This window comes from Ramularia collo-cygni (genome assembly GCF_900074925.1).
Source record: "Ramularia collo-cygni strain URUG2 genome assembly, contig: RCC_scaffold02, whole genome shotgun sequence".
Lineage (NCBI taxonomy): Eukaryota > Fungi > Ascomycota > Dothideomycetes > Mycosphaerellales > Mycosphaerellaceae > Ramularia > Ramularia collo-cygni.
The window spans coordinates 1,995,051-2,021,898 of NW_019716256.1; the positions used below are offsets into that span (position 1 = coordinate 1,995,051).

The window sequence follows — 26,848 nt, forward strand, 5'->3', positions numbered from 1 at the left end:
CAACACCTCTTCCGAACCTGTGAAGATAAGTTCCGTCGAAATATGGCTCACATGGCCGTGCTGCGGTATGTCCGCCGCTCCCAGGTCCGGGCCAGGAGAATTAGAGCTGACCGCTCTGCAGTTTTCCTCTCACATCGCAGTGCTTGCGAGCAGTGAGAAGTCCTGCACGAAGCTTTGGACGGCATGGTGCTTCAACCTTCCAGCTGAATGTGCTTTCGCTTCCCTACTGCCGGGGACTGGCAAGTCTTGTCCAGAATGAACCCTCGGCAAGATCCAGAGACTTGCCTCAGCCATTCCAACCAGCAAATTCAAGTCTACACGTAGGTTGCATGACACACAGTCTTGTCATAGGGACACAGTACCTAAGATTTCATTGCAGCCTCTCCCTCATTTCGACGCAAACACCCCAAAAGCATTTTCGATCCAATTGGCCCATGGCGAGCTCAGACTTATCGAAGATGTCTCCAAGCAGTCCACCAAGATGTTCGTAACCTTTGCCTACTACCTCAAATGCTCCATTCTGACACTTTGTAGTCCCGGACGATGGTTGAGAGATAACTGTGCTTGCTCAAAATGCCGCAACAGTGATACCGCACAGCGTCAGATCAATGTTTTCAAAGGTTCATTGGATTGCAGCATCGCGGAATGCAGTACCAATGGACAACACAGCATCACCGTCACATGTTAGTATGCTCTCAATCTTTTGCTTGCCTCCATGCTAAGCTCGAGGGCAACAGTCGGCGATGGTCACCGAAGCGAATTCCCAACCAACACCTTGTTGAAGCGGAGAGAGCACAATGTTCACAAGAGCCGGCATGGTGTCGTTCCGTGAGTTTGATTGGAGGCTGCAATCTGTTGCTCAACTGCTGATTGAGGACCAGAATACAAGTCTGGAGAGCCGATATTGGATCCTCACGACCTTCCGTGCCCTTTGGCGATATGGAGCGCCCCAATGGAATGGCATCTCTCCTACACAAGATTGTAAGTTCGCAACTACACAGATAGTACTCTTGACTAAAATAATGTAGCGTACCTGGGGTTTCTGCCTGGTAGAGGGAACTCCTGCAACTCCCGAGGCCACAGAAGCTCTGCTCGAATCGATTGGTCCAATCAGGAACACGCACTACGGTATGTTTCTTCACAACGCAGACCTCTTTCCTGGCTAATTTCAATCAAGGTGGATTCTACGACTTTACATCGGATCTCTCATCAAAAGATACTGCCTATACCAGCGAGAGTCTTGAACCACACACCGACAACACCTATTTCACCGAACCCGCCGGCCTACAAGCACTCCACATGCTTTCCCACACCGACGGCTCTGGAGGCGAGAGTTCTCTCGTAGATGGTTTCGGAGCAGCACTTCAGCTGTATTCGGAAGATCGAGACGCCTACCACTGCCTGAGTGAGACTGGAGTCTACGCCCACGCAAGTGGCAATGAAGGGATCAGCATACAACCATCTCGAGCGTTCCCAACACTCTCACACGATCCGGAGTATGGCTATCKTACTCAAGTCCGATGGAATAACGCAGATCGCGCTGGTATCGCTGCGGACTTTACTAGTGTCGACAGGTGGTACGATGCTGCGGCAAAGTACGATGCCCTACTCAACGACCCAAAGAACCAGTACTGGTTTCAGTTGAAGCCCGGCCAGCTGCTCATCTTTGACAACTGGCGGGTACTTCACGGCCGTGCTGCATTTACTGGAAAGCGTAGAATGTGCGGCGGGTACATCAACCGCGATGACTTTATCTCGAAATACCGCGCGACGAACATGAATGCGCAGGAGATTCAAAGCGCTACAGTTACAGGGTAGAGTGGAACGATTGGGATGAAACATTCAATTCCATGCGTGAATATCCAATAAGCTCTCCAACCCGACTGACTTGCTGTCCTCCCTCACTATCCAACCACAACAGGCCAGCCACTCGACAAATCCAGCTTATTCCACCCGAAGAAGAAGTTGTCATAATCAAAGCCAACGCTCGGGCGAACGTAATGATAGTACATCACCACACTCTCCTGTTGAGCATCCCACATAACCCCTTGTCCACCAGGCGCATAAACATCATCATGACTTCCCAGAACAACGGTCCCTCCATTCTCAGTCAAACAATTCCTCCCTTGCTGATCGAAGAATTCCCCACTASCCTGCAATGATCTACAGACCATAACCTTGTACTCTTCCCCCGGAGGAGCCAATCCCTCTTCGAAAGAATTGCAGCAATTTCCCGAGGAGAAGAAGAGATAATAAAACCCCCTCCATTGAAACATATAACTCCCCTCCGTTGAGCCAGGTACAAGACCCGCAGGCCGCACACTATCATTCTTCGCCAACTGGATGATGGGGTCGCCGTTGACTTTAACCGGGGGATTCGTTAACGGGACCTGAAAAATCTGACCCCAGAAAGATCCAAAATTCAATAAATAGGTGCTTTCAGCAGAGTGCTGGAAAAGATTCCCATCGATGCGATTGTAGGAAGTATTTCGAGGAATCCCAACCGAACCGTGATCAAGCCAAGAATCGGGTTCGAGAGTTGTGGATGTCGCAACTCCAATATCGCCTTCTTGCGAACCTAGCGAGGAGACGCTGTAGTAGAGGTGATAAGTCCCGTTGATATGAAAGACGTCTGGAGCCCATAAGTCCATTTTCCCCGGAAGGTTGTCGATTGTGGAGCCGGAGGGGAATACGACCCCTTGGTTTGACCAGGGACCGCTGATGTGAGGGGCTGTGGCGATGTGGATTTTGTCGTTTGTGGTGAAGCGGTAGAAGGTTGATGTTTGTTCGCGGTAGATTATTGAGGGGTCGTGGAGTCTACCTTTGCATAGCCCGGTGCAGATTCCTGGTGGGGGATAAGATTGTTTGGAGAGAGGGGAGGACAGGGTGAGGGTTATGAGGGCTGCTGCGAGGAGTTGCCAGATGAGGAACATGGTTTTGAGATGATGGTGATTGTGAGGATGGATTTAGATTCCGTGGTTTTCTTTGGAAGGGATGAGGGTTCTTCTCCCACGGAATTTTTTGGATGACTTTCTTTGGTGGCGGTGAAGTGTGTGGTGATGATGTGTTGGCGTAGTAGATGAGATGTCAGGTATCCTGGTCAATCAATCCCCAATTTCTTGGCTCCTCCTGGGAGTTGAACAATGTTGATGTTGATGTAGTAGTGTCTGAATGAATGGTCAAGGGTGCGGAAAGTATGGATGTTAATGTTGTTGCTGTTTTATACAGATGGATGGTTTCAAAGATGTGTGGCGTCAGGGACATGTGAATAATGAGTTGAAGGAAGAAAGCTGGTTGCAACTTGCAAGCTGCTGCTGCTGCTACTGCCAAGCCCGGCATGTGAAAGGTATGCATGCTGCTGATAATGCGACTGTCTTCACTTCACTTGGAGCCATCGTTCTCGACCTTGTTGCTGGCTATGAAACTGCTAGAACCAGCCCTCTCTACCAGCAGAGTCGTTCGTTTCAATAGCGGAGAAGCATCGTAGTAGAAGACGCGTTGTTGCATAATATATACTTCGAGAGAGAATACTTCACCTGGAATACACAGCATCGGCCCCAAGAAAGTCTCTCTCGATATCGTTGTTGTCTTTTAACCTGCTGGGGATTCTCCTTGTAAGCACAGTCCTATTTCAACACTCGAAAGACAAAAAAATTGAAATGACGTCTCTGGCAGGGTGATGTCGATGAGGTGCGTCAAAAAATTCTGTGCTCGTATATTGTCTGCTAGATCTCTGCTCTGACCGCATGCCAAGGTGTTGCTGTGCAAGCAGAGACACTTCCTTATTATGATGAGCCCTCTAGTTAGCGCGTTCCCTTTCACCCGCTCTAGACTCCGCACTGTATTGCATCATCTTTGAGTTTGGGCCGTCAAGCTTTAGGTGTTATATCCGTGATCAGGAATAGCCGGATGAGGGCACTAGAACGATAGCCGCGCTGATAAATACATCTCAACCCGCTGGGCAACATGATCCTTTGTCAAGTACATTAAAATCCAATCACCATGGCGCCAGTAATCCACTTCGACTATGGTAAGATTGATGACATCCCGGGCCAGCCTCCAACGACCCTCGATTGACWCAATCCTCAGACTTCTCTCCGTACGGCCAAAAGACCAAGTTACTTCTAAAAGCAGCAGGAGTGGAGTTCCAAAAGTGCGATCAGCCGGCTGTTCTACCTCGCAAAGATCTCGAAGCGCTTGGAATCACATACCGACGCATTCCACTTTTATCGGTCGGAAAGGACATCTATGCCGACTCCTCCAAGGTCATCCAAACAATCCTCTCACTTKGAAACATTCCCACCGGTCCAGCAGACAAAGCATATCAGACATGGGGCGACACAGTCTTCAACGAAGTCCTCGGACTCATTCCCAGCCAAGTCCTATCCCCCGAATTCGTCAAGGACAGAAAGAGCATCTTCCCCATCGTGGAACGTCCAGATCTGGAAACCATTCGTCCCAGCGCTCTCGCTGGATTCAAATCCCGTCTCCGGGAAGTTGAAGAGGACTTTTTGGGAGATTCCAACGGTCCTTTCATTCACGGAGACAAGATCTCCCTCGCAGATATCCACATCGTGTGGCCGCTTCGCTGGGCACTCAATGATCTCGGCGCCGCGCACGATGTCGGGACGGGCAAGAATGATTTCCCTAAAGTCTGGCGCTTGATTGAGAGTTTGCCGCAAGTTTCCCCTTCTGCGCTGAGTGCCGAGGAAACACACAAGGCTATTCGTGAGAGTGAATATACATCCAAGGGACCGAATAGTGTTCAGCAAAATGATGCGTATGGGATTGCTGCTGGCACGCAGGTCTCGATTGAGAGCTTTGAGTCAGTTTTATTACGCGCGAGCCTCTTGGACGGAGAGATTACTAATGATCGGTGTAGTTCGACTCCTGGCTCGCACCCCCAAAACGGCAAGCTTGTTGGAACTAGCATTGATGAGGTTGTTATCGAGGTCGATGATGGCATTCGTCTTCATTTCCCAAGGATCGGATATATTGTGCGTGCTCAGTAAAGAGTGTGAGTGTTCTACTGGGCTTCTTCAGGGGTTGCGGAGATGTTTATTCCGCTCTTATTTTCATGAAGCAGCTCAATTTCTTCGAGTAACTTATTGGGTGTCGTTGTTACACTCGCCAGCGTTGACAGAATCTGCATGTTGTTCGGTGAGGGTTAGGGTTGGGGTAGTCTGAAGCGCTTGACTTTTCCTTCTCGTCCGCCAACTTTCACTCGTCACTCAGCGATGATGATATTAGCTGCTAGCGGCGGCTGGAAGTTTCGTGCTTCCACCTTGTTCATCATCTGGTGGAAAATCTGCTGGAAGTACGAATGCTGAGAATGTGCTTCCGCGAACGTGACCTTGTCGAGAAATGATAGCACCAGAAGGTCAAACGCAGATGTCGGGAAGGAATCCGGCATGGACTCCAGCAGCACTCTGTAATCTCTATTCCGTAGTACTATCGTACTTGTTGGTAATGTGGCAATAACCTCGTGCAATTGACGACCTGTTGAGCGATTGAGCCTTTCAGCACTCGGGTAATAGTGCGATGATTGATGCTGGAGTTATCGTCCTTGGTGATATACAAAGATAGTAACTTGTCTGGCAGCGTATCGCATGGACTAGAAATCTTCTGAACACCTCTGAAGTCATCGATAAGCTAAAAATTTATTAAGCATCATCATTAGCCGACTCAGTATACAACCTGCTGTGTTATAGTGACTTGTCGTCTAATAGCTACGCTACAAGCTAGAGTTTCTCGGCTTCCTGCTGTGGAGGTGCGCCGTTATGGCTTCCGGCATCGCTGTCATCGCTACCCTTGCCAGCATATGGATCCTCGCGAGCACCCAGCTCGTTCATTTCCGCTTCTTCTCGGTCGTACTGGTGGAATGTCCAGTAGAAGATGACAGAGGTAGCACTTGCGAYAACTGCGATTCCAGTGTACATGTACCTGTCTATATTAGCGAAGTTCTTGGATGTCGTCGCACTCGGAAGATCGTTCTTCCGAGTTTCCCTCGGATCTTGAACTTACATGATATCTGGATCGCCAGTAGCTGGCACGAGAGCTTCATTCAAAGCAGATCCAACGGCGTTTGTGAAAAGGTACAGTGACTGCACAAAAGACTTCATGGATGGAGGGGCCTTGGTGTAGGCGTACTCCAGACCCGTGACCGAGATGAAGATCTCGGCGATACCGATGAACATGTACGCTGGTGTCTGGACCACAATGTGCACGTTGTTGGGCAGAGGGGACTTGCCGTCCATACCTGCTGGGCACTTTCCGGGGTGACTGTAGCAAGGGCCACTCGCGTAGATGATGTGCTGGACGATAGCCGCATATGCCAGACACAGGGAAGCGAAGAAGAAACCAATCGAGATGCGAGCGATCGGCTTGAGCTCGATGTGCCATCGTCGTAGGGCTGGGTACACTAGCTTGTCCAGAATCGGGATAAAGACCAGGATTGAGATGGCTATGACACTGGTCAGCATTCTATATGTTTGGGAGGGATATAGGGCTTTACATACGGTCGAAATTCTGCATTAGGTCATTAGGCATGCCGTGACCTTTCATCTGTCCTGCCTGGGAGACGAAGTTGGAGCTGAATTGGCCATAACAGACCCAAAAGATCGGATAAACTGAAACTTTGTCAGCAATCAACGATCGACAATACTCTACTCCGACAACTCACAGCAGAAGACCTTGCAAGCACGGAGCGCACGCTTGAGTTCCTCGATAAAGTGGTCGTTCCATGGTACAGGCTTCGTCTTTCCCCTTTCCGCGCGCCAAGACGGCTTAGGAGCATCAAGACTGCGGTTAGCAATCATGATGCCAATAGCCTTGAAAGAATCGGTGATGATGGAGCCTTGTGGTGGTCTGTCGATGTATCGTCCACGGCAGATGATTAGTATAATGACTCCAATGCAGAACATCAAGAAACACATGAGGTATGCGGTCCAGAATCCCTTGTATTTCTCCATGAACGGCGTGGCAAGGAGGGATAGGCATCCGATGTTGATGCAAGCGTAGAACATCATGTAGATCCGCTGGAATGTGATGGCTGGGTCGAGGACAACTCGTTCACCAGATGGGAGGGTCTTGACGGCCATGATCTTGCGAGTGTACTGATCCGCGATGAGTGGCGCAATGTTGGACTTGATACCACCCGTTCCAAATGCAATGACAATGATGGCGGTTATATAGCCACCAAGAGCGGCACCACCTTCGATCGAAGCTGGTAGAGCGGTTGTCCAGAGAATTATCAGTCCAACCCAGTAAATGGCCGCAAACAGGACAATGGTCTTGTACTTTCCGAGATACTGATCGGAAATGATGGCACCAAGGATAGGTGTGAGGTAGGCGAAGAACTGGAAGAAAGTGTTCAGTCCTGTTGCACCAGCATGACCGAGGCCAAGACCACGGGGGCCATCACGGCCGTCAGGATGGTTGCTGACTAGAGCGACGATTAGTAGGTTGTCTGTAGTATTGATTGATTTCACTTGCTGTAATTCTGAAACAGTCCTTGACAACCATAGTAGGTGAAGCGTTCACAAAGCTCAACAACTGCGACAAGATATGCAGACTTTGGGAAGGCATCTCCGATGTGTCGCAGGGTTGCCTTTTCATGTTCGGTAGGCTCTAATTCGTCTGCGGTATGTTGTGTTTCCACATCACCCGAAGTGTTCTTCTCAGCCTCGATGATGGGCAGCTTGGCACCACTGACATCGGTCTGAACCTGTGAGCCCTGTCGCTGTGCCATGGTTGAGTGCAGCTCCACCACTGCATCTTCGTGATTCTGCGCCATGATGGCTCGTTGTTGTGAGGAGACTGATGGCAGAGAGAATGACGATGTGACGACGAGGGCAGAACGAAGCGAGGTCAAATCGAATCAAAAGAAAGGTGACGGCAGCTTAGCTTTCTATTACTCGATCAGCGCCCGCAGCAAACCAAAAGTTAGATGATGGCTACTGCTTTGAGAATCTGCCCCGACGAAGGATTTTTCGCTTGAAAACGGCTTGACTGGGGCGCCTATTGTAGGTCTTGCCTCTATCTTTCCCGGCGGGCGCACCGACCTTTTCCTCACGCGACATCATACATGGAAAAGAGTTCTCAGAAACGGACCGGCCGTGTAGATGGTTCGCTGGCGCTGATGTAACGTCAGTTCACCTGAACCCTGCGCCAAACCAAAGGCGTATGCTTAACCGAAATCGCGCTGCCGATATCCGCTGCCAAGTCTTGGGATCTGCTGCCGCACTTTGCTTGTGTCGGCTTGGTCGTCTTGCACATGCTTGGTTGGGGATGCAAGCAATTGTCATCATTTGATGCAAAAGATAGCGATCACAGTCGCCTTATCAGCTGTATACAGCATCCATAGATAGACCTCTAGTCGTCAAACGGACGTCGATATTGGCTCCACCGACTGTGCGCCGTCCGCTCTGCTAGTGCCGCCACACGTGTGCTGCAAACCTTGTCTTGAGGTAGGTATCGACGGGCGGTTCGGATGTACCGACTGCGACTGATGCACTCTTTGCATGCATGGTAACGGTGTGTAGCATCCGACTCCGCATTTCGTCGCGTGGGATCGTCCTACCTCCGCACACAAGAATGGCAAGATTGACATGGCACATGGCGTTTAGTCAGAGGCTGTTGAACGAGCTTCCTGATCCGTTCGAGAGTGGGACCGCTATTACGAGACAGGTCTCCTGTGGTTCGGCACTAGTCTCGGAATGCCGTATCACTCATCTTCATGCCATGTTACTCTTGCACCGCATGCCGCTTGGCAAAAGGACAGTGGGAGATGTCATGGGAAGTTTACGCGTACCGACGTTGATAAGTTTCCCATGTGCCGCGAAAGGAGGAGCATACATGTCGGAAACGATTCCGATGTTGAAGAAGCACAGATCCGCTTGAGCGATGCTGATTTGAAAGTATCGCCATTTGAAAAGTACGCAGGAAATCTCGCACATAGCAGGAAATTGTCAGGCGGCATCTCGGGAGTGAGATATGCTCACATTCCAGGAAAGGGCGGATCTCACGCCTGTGAGTTCWGCTTGCCTTTGATCAGTTCTTTGACAGCCAAAAGATTTGAGCCTTCGGACTTCCGACAAATTAGCACACCATTTTGAATTCCAATGGAGGGACAGTGGTGACTAAACGGGCGACAGCGGCTGAAATGAGTCTAATTTACCTGAATTGAGACAGCGTAAAGTAGGTGTGAACTTCTCTCACCTGTGACGACCCCTTGCACTCTTCCGGACGCTGCAAGTCTGAAGAATAGCAGACGGTTAGGGAACGACCATCTAGAGGAGAGAGCAAGACTGTCACATGCTAAAATGGAGCGGGAGAGGCCACATTCGCACAGTGGCATCGTCGAAACCCTGGCCTAGTCGCACCCAAGTTGACCTTTTCCGGGGAGGCATGGGTGATCTTCTCCACTGCCCATCGACAGGTGTCGAGGCAGTGAGCAGCAGTGTGCGCGAGGCCCAGGAAGATGTTCTTCTCGTGTACGTGGAGTAAGGGAGTGCCATGAGAATCTTGGAAACGGCCCATGAACAGAAACGGCAACCCGTGCTGGTTACGTCCATGCGCAGATAAAGATGGGATCTGAGAAGGATCAAGCAAACCCCGAGGGCCTCCGGAATGTGGCTGTTGTTGCTTTCTTGAAGAGCGTCGCCACCTGGACTGGAACATCCGCCAAGTACCACGCTGCTGCAATTCCTGGTCTTCATGTTCATTCGTCCTGCCTGGCGCGTTGCGTATCCACGCGTTCGCCGTGTCGGCACGGCGAGGTCTTCTGGATGTTGTACCTTTTGTTATCTTGCTGCGAGACGATCTCCCAGCAGGCCGCGTGTCCTCATAGCTCGGCGCTGAGCAGGAACCATCTCTTCGCCGTGATAGTCAATCGACAAGTGATCTTGATACCCCGTCCAGGCGGCAGATATGAATGATCGATCGATAACGTTGGCGGCTCGCTGTTATGCCGGTTTGAGGGTAGTCAGACGCTGTCAAGGTCGCCGTCGGACAGGACTGGAAGGATAAAAGCATGGGCATGCTTGATACATATCTTGCCATATCCCATGCTATCGGAATAGCATGCCTGAAGTTCACGACACAGGTGATGAAGATGAGACGAGAGTGTGCGTCTCGCAATCCGGTAGGGTGGTACCTAGCTCCGATATAGCGGCAGCTCCGATTCAGCCGAGTTCGGCCCGCGCTATCCCCGCCTTCTCGATTCGTCAAATCTCCCTTGCGACTACCTACGAGGCCACACGACTTCACTGGAGATACTTCTTCTCCGTGATCTCGTCAATCAGATTGAACATAGCCTGCCCTCCGAACCAGCCAGCCTTGTGGGAGCCCGCGATGCCCTTGGTATATTCGGCTTCCTCATCTGACATTTTGACCGTCTCTCCGCCGCGTCCATTCGCCGCAGCATCAGCGAGCAACTGGACGTGGCAGACTTTATCGAGAAGATAAAACCAATTGACGGCCTCCTCGATGGTGTGGCCGACGGTGAGAAGGCCGTGATTACGCAACAGGGCGGCCTTGCATTGTCCAAGACTGTCTGCAATATCACAGCCTTCATCAGCCGCCAGAACGATGCCTTTGCCCTCGAACACAACGTGGTCCTAGGAAGTTGTCAGCTCAAGGTCATTACGCTGGAACAATCTCGATCCTACGTTGTGGAAGATGCATGACTCCAGCGAGATTGAATCTAGCGGCTTTCCAAGCGMACAGAATGCACGACCGTAGATCGAGTGCGTATGTGCGGCACACAATACATCCGGTCGAGCTTCGTGGATTGCGCCGTGGATGAGGAATGCCGCCTTGTTGAGGATCTTCACTTTGCCATGGTCAAGAATGTTGCCTTTGTGATCCACACGGAGGAGATCGCTCTTCTTGATCATGTTGAAATCGACGCCGAAAGGATTGACCTAGATGCAGCGGTGAGTTAAGCGTCATGGAATAAGATTTGCAACTCACCCAGAACGTATCCGGCTCGATTGGGTCGCGAACGGTGATGTGTCCTGCAGGATGAGCCATCAGCTGTGCTCAAAAACTGGCTGGAAGCGAGTCGCACCAGCGAGTCCCTCGTTCAAGCCATAGTGTCCGAAGATGCGATATGCCCCTGCCAAACGGCCTTTGATATACTCTCGTTCTTCAAACTGGGTTTTGAACTCAAGTTTGGGAGGAGATGCGAATCCGACATCTTGACCGGCAGTCTTTGCGAAGTCGGGCGTCTTGGTCTTGCCATTCCCAACCACAACGTGTTCCTCGATAGGAGCTGGAGCCATTGCGATCGATGACTCAAAAAAAAAAAAGTTTCCGGTGGGATCTAGCTTGGAAAGAATATGGGCGGATGATCGATGAGAAGAATGAAGTTGAAGAACAAGGAGGGAAGAAGGGTACCACTTCAACTACCTGCCTTCAAAGGTTGTTGTATCGCTTTCAAACAGCGTGTAATGCTACCATAGCTGTGGCGTGGTGAGTTCCTTACCCCGCCACAGGTACCGCAGTACACTCAACAGAACCAGCAGCACAAGCTCGATGCAGGAAAGCTCCGCGCTGTTGTGACCATCTGATCGCTCTGGTCCGACACCTGCAGGCTGTGAATGCTGCCAATGGCTGACGACCATGATAGACTCGGCATCGATTATGGCAACTTTCGCTGTGACTCMAAAGCAGAGACTTGCCGCATCAAGTCTAGAAATCATTGGGACATCGCCCATTGAAATCTGGAGGGACGARATTGAGAGAAACAGGCATGCATGTTCGCCTCAAATCGAGTTGTTTATGGTGAACCTGCCTAATGCCCAGATCAAAAACTCCACGCCAAAACCACAATCGGCAAATATGCTCCGCCAACACCTCAAGTACGCCGTTCTGCTAACTCCCAGAGTGGGCCATCATCAAATCACGAGTCGTCTCTCCCAAAGTCCGCAACATGGATTCTACCAAGCAGTGTAGCCGCCATCAATGACCATGTGCTCCCCGGTCATGAATGACGAGGCATCACTCAACATGAAAAGAATCGCGCCGCGGAACTCCTCCGGAGCGCTAATGCGACCGAGCATGTTACCCTCCTCCCACTTGGCGCGCAGGGTCGGGTCGTCGTTGAAGTTGGCCCGTACCATCGGAGTGACAATGTTGCCCGGGCAGAGCACGTTGACGCGGATGGGCTTGCCATCGATTTCCTTGCCCCACTCCATTGCGAGGCTGCGGCCGAGCTGAATGACAGCTCCCTTTGAGGAGTTGTAGACGGCGCAGAAAAGGTCCTTGTTGGCGATCAGTCCGCTCATCGAGCCGATCAGGACCATGCTTCCGGGTGTCTCGTACTTCTTCATCTGCCGAGCACAGCTGCGCGCTGAGAGGTAGACACCTTTGAAATTGATGTCCATCATCTGTTCGTGTTAAAATGCTGATATACAAGCGATCGAGGAGTTGGCGCAACATACCTCGGAAATCTTCTCGACATCGTAGTCGAGGACGCGAGTGACATTCTGGACAGCGGCTGCGGCGACAAGGCCATCCATTCTGCCGTGCTCCGAGGCAATCTCCTCGAAAACGTCGTCTTGGCGAGCAGCGTCGCGAACGTCGGCCTGCATGTAGTGGAGAGTGCCACTGTGCTTGTCCGAGATGTCACGCTGGGCAGCGCGGAATTCTTCGCTTGGGGTCGCCGAACGATCAATTGCATATGCTGGAAAAAGTCAGTACTCGCGCGCAACTTAGACCCACCACATGGACTCACCGTGAGCGCCCTGCTCAGCGAGAAATTGCGCCTGGACGAGGCCGAGCCCCTGGCCACCGCCAGTGATTCCGTAGACACGGCCGTCAATCTATCGCATGAGAGTCAGAGTCCAGTTCGGCAACTGTCAAGTTTGGCTGATTTTCGAGACTCACCTTGAAGATGTTCTCAACTTGGGCCTTGCCCTTGTTGGCGCCGATGTTGGCGGAGGTGTTGACTGCGGTGGTGATACCACTGATACCGCGGCCGCCGCACGGGAAGCCACGAGTCGCGGACTTGAAGGAGGTACGGAGAGCCGCGCGCATGATGGATGTGGATTGCATGACGTTGGTAGTCCGTTGGTAGTATAGTGAAGGTTGATGGATGCTGTCTTCGAAGCTTGAAGGAAGAAATGCGGAAGAAGTGGTGATGTTCAAGTTATGTCTCGAGAAGAAATGTTGCGGTTTAAATAGTGTGGTTCGTGGATTCGTTCTTGGGGCGAAGGTGAGTGAATATGGGAGTGAACTATTCACTGTTGGCCGGATCGAGACTTCGACCACGCTGCAGCACGCATTTGTTCGTGGTATTCACCTTCTTTGCAGGCGCAGCATATGTGATATACAAGTCGCTTCGATTTGATCAATGAAGGCGCAGGGACAGCGCCCGTGATATACGAGTCACTCCAATCTGGGTATTCGAATGTCGAACCTTTTGTCCGATCGCGCGGTGGCAGGGCATGCACAGCGTGCTGAGCTCGGCGTCAGACTGGACCTGGTCTGCCTAGGCGGTAACCGTCGGACACGGGGTTCATGGGATGAGGCCGCCACAATTGTCGCATCACTTGAGCGAGGTCCATTGGATACAAGAAGACGCCAAAACATTGGCATCCAGCATGCAACATTTACGGCAACTTGTTCAACAATGTGCGAGTAGAAAAGCAAGGTCGGACCACAGCTGTTGCGTACTGCATACAGGGGACGGAGCTAGCAGCGTTGTTTGCATCTTCTGTCCAGGTACCCGCCGCACAAAGCCGATACACAACGTACAAGCATCGTACGAAAGCTTGGAGCAGTCAGCATCGTATCGTACGCTGCGAGCATTTGGTGTAGCGGCTTTCCGAAGATCAACGTTTCGGCGCTCTTCGAAAAGGCGTCAAGGAGTCAGCCTCGCAAGTAATCCACCACTGGCTCTGCCCAGACCGTCCCACGCTTATAATGGTTCATCTCAGGCACGTTCCCGGTCTTCAATCCTTCAATGGCGTCTGCCAGAGCTTCTGCATATCCTTCTTCCTTGGCCTCGGAGAGCTTATACAGGTATGTCTTGAAGGCAAACACGATCGCTTTGGTGTTCGGTAGGCGGAAGAGAATCTGACGTTCAGAACGCAGTCTACAATTCTCAACCACCACATCCCTTCTCTGCTGCTTAATCTCCTCGCTCTCATCTTCGTACGAAGGGCTGTGAAAATGAGTGCCATCCTCTTTGAATAGTACATCGTCCGTTGTGATCGTCCAGTTGGAGCGCTTAACAGGTTTCGCACATTCGAGTCTCGCAAAGAATCGGTCCATGGACTTTTCCAACTTTGCCTTGTACCCAGGCACGGGACTGTGGATCTCGGCCAGTGGCATGCCTGACTTTTGACGCAAACTGAACCCCATTGGACAGCAGCAGACGAAGGCCTGGAGATGGTAGATTGGAGATCCATCTGCCGCTTTGCTGGTGGGTAGCAGAAGCACGAAATCAGTATCAACGTGCTCGCCTAGTGCATCGAGAGCCCGTAATGGCGAAGCCGGCACAAGAGGGACGGAAGTATTGCTGACTGTGTTGAAGAGACTGTTTTCAGGGGTAAGGTGATAGATGCTGGGAAACCGTGTGGGTAGATAAGTGCGAAAGATCCAGTCGTGGAGCTCCAGGACTGCTGGAACGCCTACTGGATTGCACTGCATCGTTGCATCTGGATTTTTGTCTATCGTGGACCTTCGAAACTTCATTCTGTCGGCGTAGGTGTTGTCAAGGGCAATCGTTTCCGAAAGATTGACGTTTTCCAGGGCTGTCATTATGTCAGATCAATTAATCTGTGAGAGACAAGACGACATTATACTTACCCATAGTGAGGTGGTACTTTGGCTTGAGGTTTGCATTGCGAATTGGGGGTGTCTCTGCCCATTTGAAATCTGGAAGAGGCTCGATGTTGGTGTAAGGATTCTTTTCTTCAGCTTGTTCAGAGCACTGTTTGCTATCTTGTTGAGCTTGTTGTCGCTGTTGGCATAACACTTTGTACAGACGCCACAGGACGAATAGTGCGAGCCCGGCAAAGGCAGCGATGACGGAGTTTGGGATCATGGTGATCAACAATGCAATTTGCGGAAATTTTGAGCAGACAATCTTCTGGTGAATCAAGAAGGGTTACAATCAAAGGTACGAAAGATAGGGACCATCACTAAGATATGAGTCCGCCTCGGCTGCCATCGTCAGTGTGGACGCATACGTTGGCCGAGCGGGTCTTCATCAACCAATCGAAACACAGTGCACCTTCCGCATCCGGAAGTCCGTCCCGGGTTGGTGTAGTGGCGGCGTACCGAATACATATACATGATTCGGATAGGTGTGATTAGGCTGCGAAGCTCGGGAATGATGTAAGCCATCTACGACGAACGACGATACCGCTTTGCAGGTGAAGAAGTCGACAGCATGCTACAATGGAATGGTAAGTGCAAGTGCAAAGGTCCAAGACGAATGGAGTAGATAAGCTGCTTCTATCTGGAGATTGTCAGGGCGTGTGAATCATGTGGAGTAGTGATGGTAGAAGACGTTCGTAAAACTATCTGTCCAGCTTTACTTCACATGTAGAATCTTTGTGGTCAGCTTGTAGCCGCTTGCACCTAATCAAGCGACAGTGGGTACAAGCCTTTGTCTCGACAGCGCATGAGCAATATCGATGTTTGGTAGTCGTTTTCCGAGTGCCATTCGCGCTTTGAAACCGCAGGTTTGCGGACGGTAAAGCAAACACGAGAGTCGGGGAGTCACATGAAAGCCTTGGCAGAACAGAGATGTTGGCCCAAGCTGATCTAGCATAGGTAAGCATGTGAAAGAAGCCCCAGAAAGACCAATTTCTCTTCTTCTACAACTCAGAGTAAGCCAGAGCAAAGATTTTGCGCGGCTCTCGGCTTGTWCATCTCAACGACCTCCTGTTTGCTGACAGAGCTTCCCGACAACTCCCCTTACATCGAACTCCTTCTTGAATATCAAAGAGCAAACAACAAGGTTATACTAAAGATGCATTCACAACCCAACATGATGCTACAACCAGCCCAAATATCTTGCCATGGCAGACAAGACAACCACCCCACAGAACGGCGCATCTACCAATGGCGACAACTCGACCATTCAGCCACCAGTCGTTCCAGCCGCCGGAACATCCGAGACTCAATTCTGGCAAGCTTTCAATGACTTGGTGGATCAGATCATCGCACAGAGAACGAGAGATGGAAGTACTGGCCCGATTTCGGTTACCCGCGAAGCGATAAAGCCTCTGTTCAAGCTTCTGGAAGAGTGGAAACCAGCTCTGATTAGTAACACTCAGTGGGTGATCCTCATGAAGGAGGAGAAGCTACGAAGTGATACCAGTAAGCGAAGTGTGCAGGATGCAGTTCGAGACGCTATGTCACAACTCATCCGAGAGTCATCTCTGTGATGGAAGCTGCGCTTACGTCGCAGAGGGACAGGGTTTGATGATTGATTGGGGGAGTTTTGAACGCTCATCAAGTGTAATTATCACAGACCAAGACGAGAGAGACGATGGGTGTGAGGGAATACTCCGTAATGGTCTTGCAATGTCTCCCCTTCGCAGTCGAAGATGGACGAGTACTCATATCACAGAACAGCGGCACGAATCGTTACAGAATGCAATTGTGTTTTGACCGGTCTCCGTATCGATTCGTTAGGTGGATGAGATTGTATTCCCTTTTCCCATCTCAGTGTCTCGAATAGGACATTTCAATCGAAGTTTTGGAGAAAAGCTGCTGTTGGTCCCTGTCCCTCAAACTGATGTAGCAAATATTTCTACTCCTCTCGAGGAGAAAGCCAGAACAGCACGATGAGCACTACTTTGCCTACAAAACAGAGCAGATTACTTCCAAGTTGACAGCTAATGCTCCTTATCTGTACATCAAAGATCCCATCTCCATCGTGGCAAGATATCGCACTACCCCAACCCTAACCCTGAGATTTTTTCCAGCGGAGGAGGGCATGAGAAGGAGGCAGGTTCTTAGAAACTTTCCGTCCACTACTAGTGATTTTTGACCATATCTAAGGCGGTATCGTACATCGTATTTCGTCCCACCTGTCTGGCTTAGATATCGTGACCGCAAGTACCAGTGTGACGCTCACCCTCGACAACAGTCCACGGGAAGAAGTCATCGTCAATGATCGTAGCATTCGACCATTCCTCCCGCTTGTAGATCTCATCCATGACATCTCTAGGCGCAGTGCGATTGCCTTTGGGAATGAGATTCTGTCCCTCCRTCGCAAGTGTTGCTAGAACATGCGCGGCTGCTTTCGCATTGACAGTGATCTGTTCCTCATTGAAGTTGCCAAACACATCGCAGGCCTGATGATAGCAGTCATCCTCCGTAACACCGGTTCCAGTGTGAAGGCCACCGACAGGCTTGTTCAAAGTGGACATGAAGCTAGCATAATCACTGCCACCGGTGAAGACAGCTGCTCGAACAGTCTTGTTCTGAGATTCAAGATAGTCCACGAATAATTTCTCGATCGCACCGGATCCAGGGGCTCCGGCAAGGCCGTGAGTGTCGCCATCTCCATCGAAAACTCCCCAGTACCCACGAGAAACCATGTCGAAGTTGAGGTATGCAAGCAGATCGTCTGCCTCGCGAGTGTTGTTGATGTTTGCAGTGTAGTATTTGGATCCGACGAGGCCGTTCTCCTCTGCTCCCCACCATGCGAGACGAATCTTGTTCCGGAAGTCAAGACGCTGGAGTCCATCGAAAATCTCAAGCAGTAGACTCGATCCAGATCCGTCATCGTTGATTCCAGCACCGGCCTTGACAGAATCTAAATGAGCTCCAAGCATGATGACGTTTCGTGGATCACCACCCTTTGACTCTGCGATCACATTCTGTGTGATACGGGTTTCCACAGTCTGAGTTTGCTGAAAGTAAGCAATGAGTTCCTCGCCTGCTTCAAGTCGAGCCTTTAATCGTTGACCGTCGTCCTGGTTGATGAACCCGCTTGATCTATAGCCAACTTCGTCGGGAGCAGAGAGCGTACCTCCGGTGACCTTTGGGGAGACGTTGTTGTAAATGATGACGTTGCTGGCTCCAGCAGCCACAGCAGGGCGGATCCTTCCAGCAAGTGTGCCACCTTCGGGGCAAGTTCCTCGTTCGACAAGAACAATCTTGTCTTGTACGTCTAGACCTGCGTAGCCAGCAACATCGCAGGCGGCGGTCCCGTTAGGACCAAGAACGAGAGGCAATGTAACCCCTTCTGGAGTTGTCGAAGGAGAGTATGTCAATCCAAAGACGTAGATGTCTTCATCGTCCACTTTGAAAGAAATGGATACCACGTCGTTGTAGAGAGCCGGCAAGTCTTGCGTCCACGATTTCCATTTTTGTGAACCAGAGACTCTGGACATGACATAGTCACGCGAGGCATCATATCCAGGGAGACCAAAAGCTCTGTTTCCGCCATTTGCAGTGGCGATCTTGTCGAGTTCCTTCAGGTTTCCGATGAGGCTGATTGATGATGTCAGTTGGGCACAACATTAAAATGGCCTCAATGTACACACCCGCTAGTCTTGATCGAAGATTGCAGCTTCTGCGAGAGAATTCGTGTGAGAGCGGCATCTGCGGTAGCAAGGAAGCTAGCCAGGACCGTGACGGTCCACGCAATGTCTGACAAAGAGATGCGCATCGTTGGAAATTTGCCCTCAAGGTCAAATTTTCATCAAGGTGGTCGACCGAGTGCATATAAAGACCCGCAGCCGTGTCGCCATAGTACTTGGCACTTCTCCGCAATAGTCACGTTGCTATCTTGTCGATGCGACTAACATGCGCTTAGAAAAAGTTGCTCCAGTCGTACTCGCTGCCAAGGAGTTATGCCAATCCGAATTCTGCTACCTTCCGCTTCGGACCAGAGAATCATTCTAGCGTGGTCTTGGTACTGATAACGCTACCACACCCTCCGAAGCCAAGAAGCTGTCATAATTTCAATCAATGCCCAGTAGGGCTCTTGGAAGGGCCAATGCTTGATCTCACCACATGATATTGGTAGGTGGAGAAACCAGTTTGGCAATGCATACATGGAGCGAAGAGAGTAGCATTCGGCTCTACACGAGATATCTGAAACCCTTCCTCATCCTAAGAGCTTCGTCTTCGCTCTCCAGGAATTCTCCATCCTCCCCACGACCAGCGCCAAGCTGTGCAATCTCGCTTTGCTCCAACTTGTTGTTCAGCCGGTTAAGGGTAAAGCGGAAGACCCAGCATCCAAAGATTGTCACGCCGAACATGGCAGTCACAATGCCGTAGCTATTGCGGTAGCCGTTGGCAGTAAGACTCCAGACGTAGGAGCCAGCAATGTTGCCGAGCTGTGAGAAGGCGTTGATCAGCGCGATAGCTACGGCACGCTTGGCGGGAGGTCGAGGGAACGAAGAGCTGATCCAGGAGTAGAAGACAATGAAGCCTGCGTACGAGCTGGTCTGCAAAAACAGAGCAACATAGCGACCGGCAGTATTGAGAGTCGACATGGAGATGATGAAACCAATGAGCCCAATGCAGATCGGCCCAACGATGTGTAGAAACTGTGTATTGCGTTAGTGTGAGGCAGGAGTTTGGTTATTGCCTTAGCATACCTTTTCTTGTGTGCGATCAGCATGCCAACTGACGAGTAGCGACACAATTACCGCAAAAGCCCACGGTGGAGCGCTGAAGAGAAGGGTTGGCACGTAGCCGTATCCGAGCGTCTTGGTCAGAGATGGGAAGAAGGCGTTGAATGACAGTCCAACGACGTATGCGGTGAATGTGAACATCATGATGTAAACCTTGGAGTCCTTGAGACACATGAACAGCCCGTCGAACGGACCTTGGTCTTCAGAGTCCGTATCGGCTTCTCCGACATCCTCCATCATGCGCAGCTGTGCGACCTGGAGTTCCTCTGGAGTGAAGCCACGCGAGTTGGTAGGAAGATCCGGCAGGATGAATACGGCTAGAACTCCCAGAAACATGGTGAAAGCACCCTCAACTGGCGAAGAAGTCAGCGAAGGACACTTCAGATTGAGATTCGTAGAACGTACTCCAGAAGAGCCAACGCCATGCAGCGTGTCCCAGCACACCTTCCATGTTTGAGAGAACGCCAGCAGCAACGAGCGCAGAGAAGGCGTTGGAGATGAGATTTCCGCTGAAGAGGATGGCGTTCCTCATTGTCAACTCACGGCGTGTATACCATTTCGATTGAATAAGCAAGGCACCGGCTGTCCGACCATCAGTGGGATTCGAGAGCTGTTCAGTGTCTGTGAAAACTCACGAAGAAAAGCGGCTTCAACGAAACCCAGGAAGAATCGAACAAGAACCATGCCCGTAAAGTTATGGACATTCCCAGAAAGAGTCGAGATCATACCCCATAGCAGGATAGCGGCTCCGATATACCAGGACGGACGTTGAATCTTGTTCACGATCATGTTGCTGGGAACCTGCATTAAGATGTAGCCGACATAGAGAATGCTCAGACAGGTAGAGTATCTAAGCGAAGCACGGAAGGTAAGCGTCGTCTTCGAATTGTGGGAGCGGTTTGGAGGCTCCGAAACATGCTGTTTGGTTCCCATGCTTCCAATGAACTTACTCTGTATCACTCAAGCTCAGGTCTTCTTGAAGTCCTTTCAATCGAGCAGCGGCGATATTGTTCCGGTCCAAGTAGTTCATGATGCTACAGTACCGGTGAGTGYAAGCTCTGAAACCACGAGGGTGCTTGTGAGTGAGCATCGAAACTTACTAGATGAGGACGAATAGTGAGCATCTGGCATCCAGCTTCCTCAACATCGACTTTTCGACTGCTTTCCGACGTTCCGGGTCCATGGTGGCGGCGTCTCTGAACCCTGATGGAGCATGCCGTGCTTCAATATGTTGATGTTGTTCCATGTCCTTGGCCACGGCGCTCTTATTGTCCACCGCCATGCTGAAGGATTGAATGGAGAGAGTCTCGATGGAAGAAGTATGGAGGGAGTGCGGTTAATAAAGAGTGGGAGCACGGACATGACAAAAGCTGGAGGCGCACGTGTGAGAAGCCGGGGGCCGGAAGTCTGAGAGTGTGGAGTGTGGTACAGTGCGGTGGGGAGATGTTGGAGGCGGCATTGCCACAAGGGGCAATGCGAGAGGGCGATCTACTCGGATGGGAGTTTTGCTCGTCGTCCTGGGGTCCACTTTGCGAGGACTAGATGAAGAAGGCCCGAATGTGAGTTGTGCACTGTCTGTACATACTTTGGTAGTTGGGCGGGCTTGTGAGGCGAAAACGCTGTGCTCCATGCTTTGGAAAGCAAAAGCCGAACTGGTCGAGTCGGAGCTTTCTTCACACTCTCGCCAATAGAGTCCTATGGAGCATCACAACACCCATTCGTTGGCAACGAATCGGGTCTCGCAAAATTACCAGCGAAAGCAGGTCTTGACAACCTTCAGATGCAGAGAGACGCTGTATRGCTTAAGTTGAGGAGATGATGGGACACTGACTGACCCATCCAACGCCCGTCGAGGCGAAGTTGTTCAACATGACAGGAAGGAACGAACCATCTCTGGCTGGCATCGGTCCATCGGAGCGCCCTTCGGTCGGGCCGACAATCTTGGCGCATCGGCAATCGATCAATAATGTATAATTGCCGGGTCGCTCCGAGACTACTGTAGTGTTCATCATCTCACCTCGTTGTTCAAACGACGCCCACACCACCGTATGCCCTCGAGAATCAATACGGTCAACGAGTGTTGAACCTGCTACTGTCGTTCGAAGCGGGCATCTGCAGCTACGACCCGTCCGCCTAGGACGTGATCGACGTCATTTCGCAAATAACCCAGGCAGCCCTGCCATGAGCTTGTTTGTGGTACGGTAAATCACAAGCAAAGTCAACCTTTGTTTTCATGACCACAACTTAACCGTACTTCCTTCACCTTTTCCTTGCATCTCCTCTTCATCTCGAACAGGGAGCGGCAACAATGTCCACATCTCAGTCCACTGTCGGTGGTAGCCCAGTCCCATCAAACACTGCAGCACCCAATTGCAACAAGTGCAAGAAATCCGACGGCGACCTCAAACGCTGTGCGAAATGCCAGACCGTCATGTACTGCAACCGAGAATGTCAGACTCAAGACTGGAAGACCCACAAGAAAGAATGCTCGATGCTCGCGGCAGCCCGGAGTGCCGGTACCTCATCTGGTGCCGGGACTTCCAGCAACGGTGGCAAGAGATCAATTGCAAAGCCATTCACTGCCATCTACAACAACAAGTTCCTGCATGATCGATCGGAGGTGAGTCGAGCTGGACCGTGCCATGGGATCGAGAGCTCATTAACCGCTTCTTGCTTTGTAGAAAGAGACATTCAATATCCTGATCGATGTGCTCCGCATGAAGCAAGAAGATACCTACAAAATTGAGGGAGACACCATGACTGGCACCATTTACAACGGCGAGGCCAATTCCGTCCCCGCTTTTCGTGACCTGCTCGGAAAGGCCAAGAATGTCCAAGGCTTGCTACCACCATGGTGGAGCGACGAAAAGGCCGCCGAGTGCATCCGTTACGGCCAGCAGTCAGACCACGGATTCTCGCTGAGCGCTGTGCAGGAAAAGTCCGACATCTCGGACCACTGGAAGGATCCGCAGATGCCCATGAAATTGCGCATGCTGGGAGAAAAGATTTACGGCGTGGGACCTGGTGGYCAGCCCGCCGCGTCCATGTTGCAGATGATGATGGCTCAGGAAGGTGGCGGCAATTCGGGCATGCAGATGAGTCACATGGAMATGGCTGGAATATTAGGCCAACTCACGGGTAGGAGATAGGTCATGGTTGTGTACTTGCTGCAGTACGTAAGATGACGGTGGTGCATGAATTTGGATGGCATCCGTGAAAAACGAAGAGGATTCGGTGCATTGTGGCTCGCCTTGCACTTTCAACTCGCCCGGTGGAAATATGAGCGTGCCTAGCTCAAGCTTTACTCTCTCCAATGTCGACTCCATGACTGGATATGCTGCAGCACGCGACCAACATCAAGCGCCCTTGCCACCCCGCGCGACAGAATCCTTCTCCCGCCACATCTCACGTTCCCCCTTGAGAGACTCCAGTAGCATCTCCTTCTGCTCACACTCAATTTCACGTCCTCTGACCGCTTCTTCACGCTTCTTCACAGCTTCTTCTCTCTTCTCAATCTCCCTCAACCTTCCCAACGAGTTGGAAGATTCGCCCAAGCTTGCGCGCCCACCACCAAGTTCTGCATGATACGCAGCCTGGAGTTTCTCCAATTCCTCGAGCTGTTGATCGCTGACACGGGAAGTGACGCCATCTGCGACTCCGCTGTGTTGTTTGACGAGTTTGGCGTGCAATCGGTCGTACTGTTCCTTCGCTGTTGGTGCCATTTTGCCAGTCTTTGCAAGGGATGAAGAGTGCTGCTGAATGAAGGTGCGGCAGTCCGGCATTTGTATCGATCGAAGAGTTTGTTGAAGATGGTTCTGATAATGAGCCATCACATTCGAGAAAGGCACGCTGCTTGCTGCTCTCAAAGCGAAATACTCCTCATGCTTCGATTTATGACAATCGCGCGAGACGTGTTTGATCTTGTGACTCCTTGATGRCTTTGTGGCTCACCTGGTCGAGGCCCGAAGTCACTCGAAGACGAGAAAGGTATTCATCAATCTTTCTGACGTTGAACGACTTGCACGTGTCAATGCATATGACTGCAATCGGACACAAGTCCACCACAACTCACGGAGCATGTGCGGAGACTCTGTTAGCTTTTGCGCACTCCGGTGGACTGGCAATCCCCTCAATCACAGCAATGGGCTCGTCTTCTTCTACGATCGGTTGGAGTCCGCCTAGTCCAGGCAGTTCCTCGACAGAAGCGAAGTTAGGCGATGGTTCCGGCAAAAGCGGACATGGACCTCTGGTCGTGGAAGTATCTCGAGAAACACCCCATGCCCATTCTAAATCCTCAAATTCGTCCTCGWAGACACGTTGCGATCCTACCGCATAGGGACCGTAGGTGGTATCGGCACTTTTAGAAGTCCAATATCCGGTGGATGATTTGCTTGACGAGCTTCCTATTGATGTGATGACACCAAACTTTTGGTTGATCTTGCTAGCTACCTTTTGTCTCCTCGATCTGTCTCCCAACGCGAAACCTTCTGCCTCGAGGGGCTTTTGCCTGATGGGATGTGTTCGTGCTCGTCGGGAAGGATCGAAACCCTTTGTCCAGAACGCACGGAGGAATATGGGTCGAATGACGGGAGCGTTGACAGCGGCAATTCCAGCAATCTCTTCCCTGGTACCCCACAGATTGGTGTTTATCGTGGATGTTGGGTCCGTCAGCGACATGCATAATGAGACGAGGGCAGCGCTGGTGACGAATATGCCGGAGCAGAGGAGCAGTGTCAGTGCGACTCTTCTACGCACTGATACTCTAAGCTGCCAGAGTAACGGGAAAACAACCGTCAGGATGGCCAAGTCTGTGGCGATGTTTGTGGCCATGATTGGATAGTAATTCTGCATGCGACTGGTGCATTTGGGTGGCGGACGTGGAATCGTGGCCCAGCCGAGACGGAATGGCAGGCATGTGCAAGTCAAGGTGATCATGATGGCCACGAAGGCAAGTCCGCTCATTACCACGAAGAGCTTGAGTAAGCGACGTTGATAGAGTCGTAAAGGGAGCCGGCTGACGAAGAACAGCACCGTGGCCTTGAGTCCCCAGAGGAACGACACATATGCGTACCATAGGAATACCTGTGACAAGATTGGTGAGACAAGCTGTGCTGGAGCGGATCATGATGTATGCTGACCTGTACTTTGCTCGCCATGACAACTTTGGCCATCTGGCATTTAGTAAAAGTGCGTAGGCTCTCATCGCTCTGGTCAGAGTTGGGTCCAATGTAGTAAACCGTCATTTTACCGGCGATGCAACTCATGAACATCAGCAGAGTCACAATGGCCATGTAGTCGTCTCCCTGAAGTCGTCGCCATGATCGTATTCGAAGCCGCACGGCGAACCTGGCAGCGAATATCAAGAGGCCCAGGGCGGTCCAAGTGTAGACTTCTGCCACAAAGGCCGCGCAGTGGTGGACCTGCGTGCTTGGACACGTCATATTCTTGTGACATGTTGGAGTGAGGAGGAAAATGCAAGAGATATGGTGTTCTTGAAGACGCCGTCAGCATGTGATTTCCGTGGCAAGGAGTGCGGTTTCTGTGAACAAGGAAGAAGCTTGTCGAAGCACGCGAGGAACAAAAACCATGTCAGATCATGGTAGATAGACTTTACCAGCCTCACGCCTCTACTGCGGATGCGCCCGAAAGTTGTAAGATCCGCTGAGGTGCAGCTGATGATAGGAAGAAGGTTTACGCTTGATCGTCGGCCGTTGATGAATCGTCGTGGGTGAATGTCGGTTGAAGAGGGCAACTTCTCGGATTCGTCCCGATGTCTACTCATTCCGACCGAGCGAGCCTGAGTCTTTCCCGGTTATGCCAACATCAGCTGACGGTGCGTCACATCCGGGAACGAGGAACGTGGAAATTGACCCCGAATAAAACCCCAGTAGAGTATACAAATTTTGCGTTGGTGGCACCGGCAGCCCGTGGTTGTCGAAGCACTTCTCCAAGAATGGCCTCGAGTTCGAGCTCTCAGCCTGCCATCCAATCGTGCCACATGGTAGATCTGCTGCCGCCAACATCTTTCCTGACATCCTGCAGTACCGCTTCAATGGTAGATAGGCTTGTCCATCTAGGATCTTCACAGCAAGGCTGCGAACTCCATTCGTTACGCCTGACGCATGAGAGTATGATTCTTCATCAACTACAGCTACGTGGGTCGTACAGTCATCCGCTAGGAGTATCGTGGGACTTATGCTGGCATTGATGGCAGTCTTGTGCCGCCTTGCGAACTACATGTCGATGTAGCCAAGGACGTTCCAGCGCCGTGAAGGAGTATCGCGAAATCTCGGTCTTCACGTCATTTGCTTGCCTTATTGGGGTTGCATCTGGTGCGTGAGGGCCAATCGTGGATCGCGTCCATCTGACATGCTCAACATGGCCTGGTCCGGGTTGGCAAGCTGATGTTCTACAGGAGATCAGCATGTCATGGTCGGGTCGAAGGAAAGACCTACCTAGCAACAATACTGATGATTCTAATCTCCTTATACAGGCTCTCATACCCAAGTACATTCTGGAGCACCACGGTACAAGAATCCTCGTAGACAAGTCCTTGGGCCAGCGCACTTGAACCACTCGGGCTAAGACTTTCGTCGTAATTATCAAAGGCCTCAAACGAGCGCTCCTGCCTCGTCAGCACAGGCGGATGTGTATTGCGGGGTGAGATTTTTGTCTCCGAACATCGAACTGGTGACCCGAAGGCCATTCTTCTTGTTCGGATCGTAGTTTGAGAAGAAATTGCTGACACTGACGTTCCAAGGGCTGCGGACAAACGGGACTTACGAAGTCCACCAATGCCGTGCTGATGACCAGGATGTTTGTGGAACGCATTACGGGCGGTATGAAGATGGAAGGCTTCTAGAAATCTGGTGACACAAAAGTCAAACGCCGAGGAACGACAAGGAAGAACCACGAATCGGACCACGATACATTCACATGTTCAGCAGTCGACCCCCAGCACCATGTCCTCGTCCTCGTCCTTGGTGGACCCCTCGAGATGATAGGGCGAACTCCCATTTTGGTAAAAAGAGCGGACTGCTTTGTACATATGGTAAAGAATCGCCGCCAATCTGGACCTTGGTCGGCAGACTATGATGTCGGTTTCCCCTAGAGTGAGTCCCACGTCTCTTATCTGGCGGCTGATAGGCGATGCGCCCTTGCATATAGGTGCATTGCGTCTCCAGTGACTTGCGGGGTATTCACGAGACTACGATAGTAAGTACCATCATTCC

The 26,848-nt window shown here is 51.3% G+C and overlaps 13 protein-coding genes; 4 read left to right on the forward strand and 9 right to left on the reverse strand.

The window, feature by feature from the left end:
• Positions 1–42: 42 nt before the first annotated feature.
• On the forward strand, positions 43–1,818 carry RCC_02327 (related to trimethyllysine hydroxylase; the record flags this gene model as incomplete). XM_023767609.1 has 8 exons in its annotated part: positions 43–65; positions 122–320; positions 380–483; positions 535–683; positions 738–828; positions 882–981; positions 1,029–1,128; positions 1,178–1,818. 8 exons carry the CDS (start codon positions 43–45, stop codon positions 1,816–1,818), a joined length of 1,407 nt encoding a protein of 468 aa, XP_023623377.1.
• An 86-nt stretch (positions 1,819–1,904) lies between these two features.
• Positions 1,905–2,933, reverse strand: RCC_02328 (related to Probable arabinan endo-1,5-alpha-L-arabinosidase A; the record flags this gene model as incomplete). Its single annotated transcript, XM_023767610.1, has 1 exon — positions 1,905–2,933. The coding sequence occupies one exon, from the start codon at positions 2,931–2,933 to the stop codon at positions 1,905–1,907; it is 1,029 nt and encodes a 342-aa protein (XP_023623378.1).
• Positions 2,934–4,002: 1,069 nt separating this feature from the next.
• RCC_02329 (uncharacterized protein) lies at positions 4,003–5,012 on the forward strand (the record flags this gene model as incomplete). XM_023767611.1 has 3 exons in its annotated part: positions 4,003–4,030; positions 4,090–4,825; positions 4,883–5,012. 3 exons carry the CDS (start codon positions 4,003–4,005, stop codon positions 5,010–5,012), a joined length of 894 nt encoding a protein of 297 aa, XP_023623379.1.
• A 729-nt stretch (positions 5,013–5,741) lies between these two features.
• On the reverse strand, positions 5,742–7,795 carry RCC_02330 (probable PTR2-Di-and tripeptide permease; the record flags this gene model as incomplete). XM_023767612.1 has 5 exons in its annotated part: positions 5,742–5,943; positions 6,025–6,463; positions 6,519–6,629; positions 6,683–7,444; positions 7,495–7,795. 5 exons carry the CDS (start codon positions 7,793–7,795, stop codon positions 5,742–5,744), a joined length of 1,815 nt encoding a protein of 604 aa, XP_023623380.1.
• A 2,470-nt stretch (positions 7,796–10,265) lies between these two features.
• Positions 10,266–11,285, reverse strand: RCC_02331 (probable class II aldolase/adducin domain protein; the record flags this gene model as incomplete). XM_023767613.1 has 4 exons in its annotated part: positions 10,266–10,619; positions 10,671–10,925; positions 10,975–11,018; positions 11,072–11,285. The coding sequence occupies 4 exons, from the start codon at positions 11,283–11,285 to the stop codon at positions 10,266–10,268; spliced, it is 867 nt and encodes a 288-aa protein (XP_023623381.1).
• Positions 11,286–11,942: 657 nt separating this feature from the next.
• RCC_02332 (related to short chain dehydrogenase/oxidoreductase) lies at positions 11,943–12,596 on the reverse strand (the record flags this gene model as incomplete). XM_023767614.1 has 2 exons in its annotated part: positions 11,943–12,392; positions 12,447–12,596. The coding sequence occupies 2 exons, from the start codon at positions 12,594–12,596 to the stop codon at positions 11,943–11,945; spliced, it is 600 nt and encodes a 199-aa protein (XP_023623382.1).
• Positions 12,597–13,875: 1,279 nt separating this feature from the next.
• RCC_02333 (uncharacterized protein) lies at positions 13,876–15,055 on the reverse strand (the record flags this gene model as incomplete). XM_023767615.1 has 2 exons in its annotated part: positions 13,876–14,762; positions 14,818–15,055. 2 exons carry the CDS (start codon positions 15,053–15,055, stop codon positions 13,876–13,878), a joined length of 1,125 nt encoding a protein of 374 aa, XP_023623383.1.
• A 982-nt stretch (positions 15,056–16,037) lies between these two features.
• RCC_02334 (uncharacterized protein) lies at positions 16,038–16,406 on the forward strand (the record flags this gene model as incomplete). The annotated part of the gene is made up of 1 exon (XM_023767616.1): positions 16,038–16,406. The coding sequence occupies one exon, from the start codon at positions 16,038–16,040 to the stop codon at positions 16,404–16,406; it is 369 nt and encodes a 122-aa protein (XP_023623384.1).
• Positions 16,407–17,063: 657 nt separating this feature from the next.
• On the reverse strand, positions 17,064–18,643 carry RCC_02335 (related to aminopeptidase Y precursor, vacuolar; the record flags this gene model as incomplete). XM_023767617.1 has 2 exons in its annotated part: positions 17,064–18,465; positions 18,519–18,643. The coding sequence occupies 2 exons, from the start codon at positions 18,641–18,643 to the stop codon at positions 17,064–17,066; spliced, it is 1,527 nt and encodes a 508-aa protein (XP_023623385.1).
• A 415-nt stretch (positions 18,644–19,058) lies between these two features.
• On the reverse strand, positions 19,059–20,898 carry RCC_02336 (related to nicotinamide mononucleotide permease; the record flags this gene model as incomplete). XM_023767618.1 has 6 exons in its annotated part: positions 19,059–19,529; positions 19,581–19,969; positions 20,022–20,198; positions 20,252–20,466; positions 20,567–20,650; positions 20,717–20,898. 6 exons carry the CDS (start codon positions 20,896–20,898, stop codon positions 19,059–19,061), a joined length of 1,518 nt encoding a protein of 505 aa, XP_023623386.1.
• A 1,026-nt stretch (positions 20,899–21,924) lies between these two features.
• RCC_02337 (related to MYND domain protein) lies at positions 21,925–22,765 on the forward strand (the record flags this gene model as incomplete). XM_023767619.1 has 2 exons in its annotated part: positions 21,925–22,236; positions 22,298–22,765. The coding sequence occupies 2 exons, from the start codon at positions 21,925–21,927 to the stop codon at positions 22,763–22,765; spliced, it is 780 nt and encodes a 259-aa protein (XP_023623387.1).
• A 919-nt stretch (positions 22,766–23,684) lies between these two features.
• On the reverse strand, positions 23,685–25,057 carry RCC_02338 (uncharacterized protein; the record flags this gene model as incomplete). XM_023767620.1 has 2 exons in its annotated part: positions 23,685–24,698; positions 24,755–25,057. The coding sequence occupies 2 exons, from the start codon at positions 25,055–25,057 to the stop codon at positions 23,685–23,687; spliced, it is 1,317 nt and encodes a 438-aa protein (XP_023623388.1).
• An 873-nt stretch (positions 25,058–25,930) lies between these two features.
• On the reverse strand, positions 25,931–26,322 carry RCC_02339 (uncharacterized protein; the record flags this gene model as incomplete). XM_023767621.1 has 2 exons in its annotated part: positions 25,931–26,025; positions 26,085–26,322. 2 exons carry the CDS (start codon positions 26,320–26,322, stop codon positions 25,931–25,933), a joined length of 333 nt encoding a protein of 110 aa, XP_023623389.1.
• Positions 26,323–26,848: the final 526 nt, after the last annotated feature.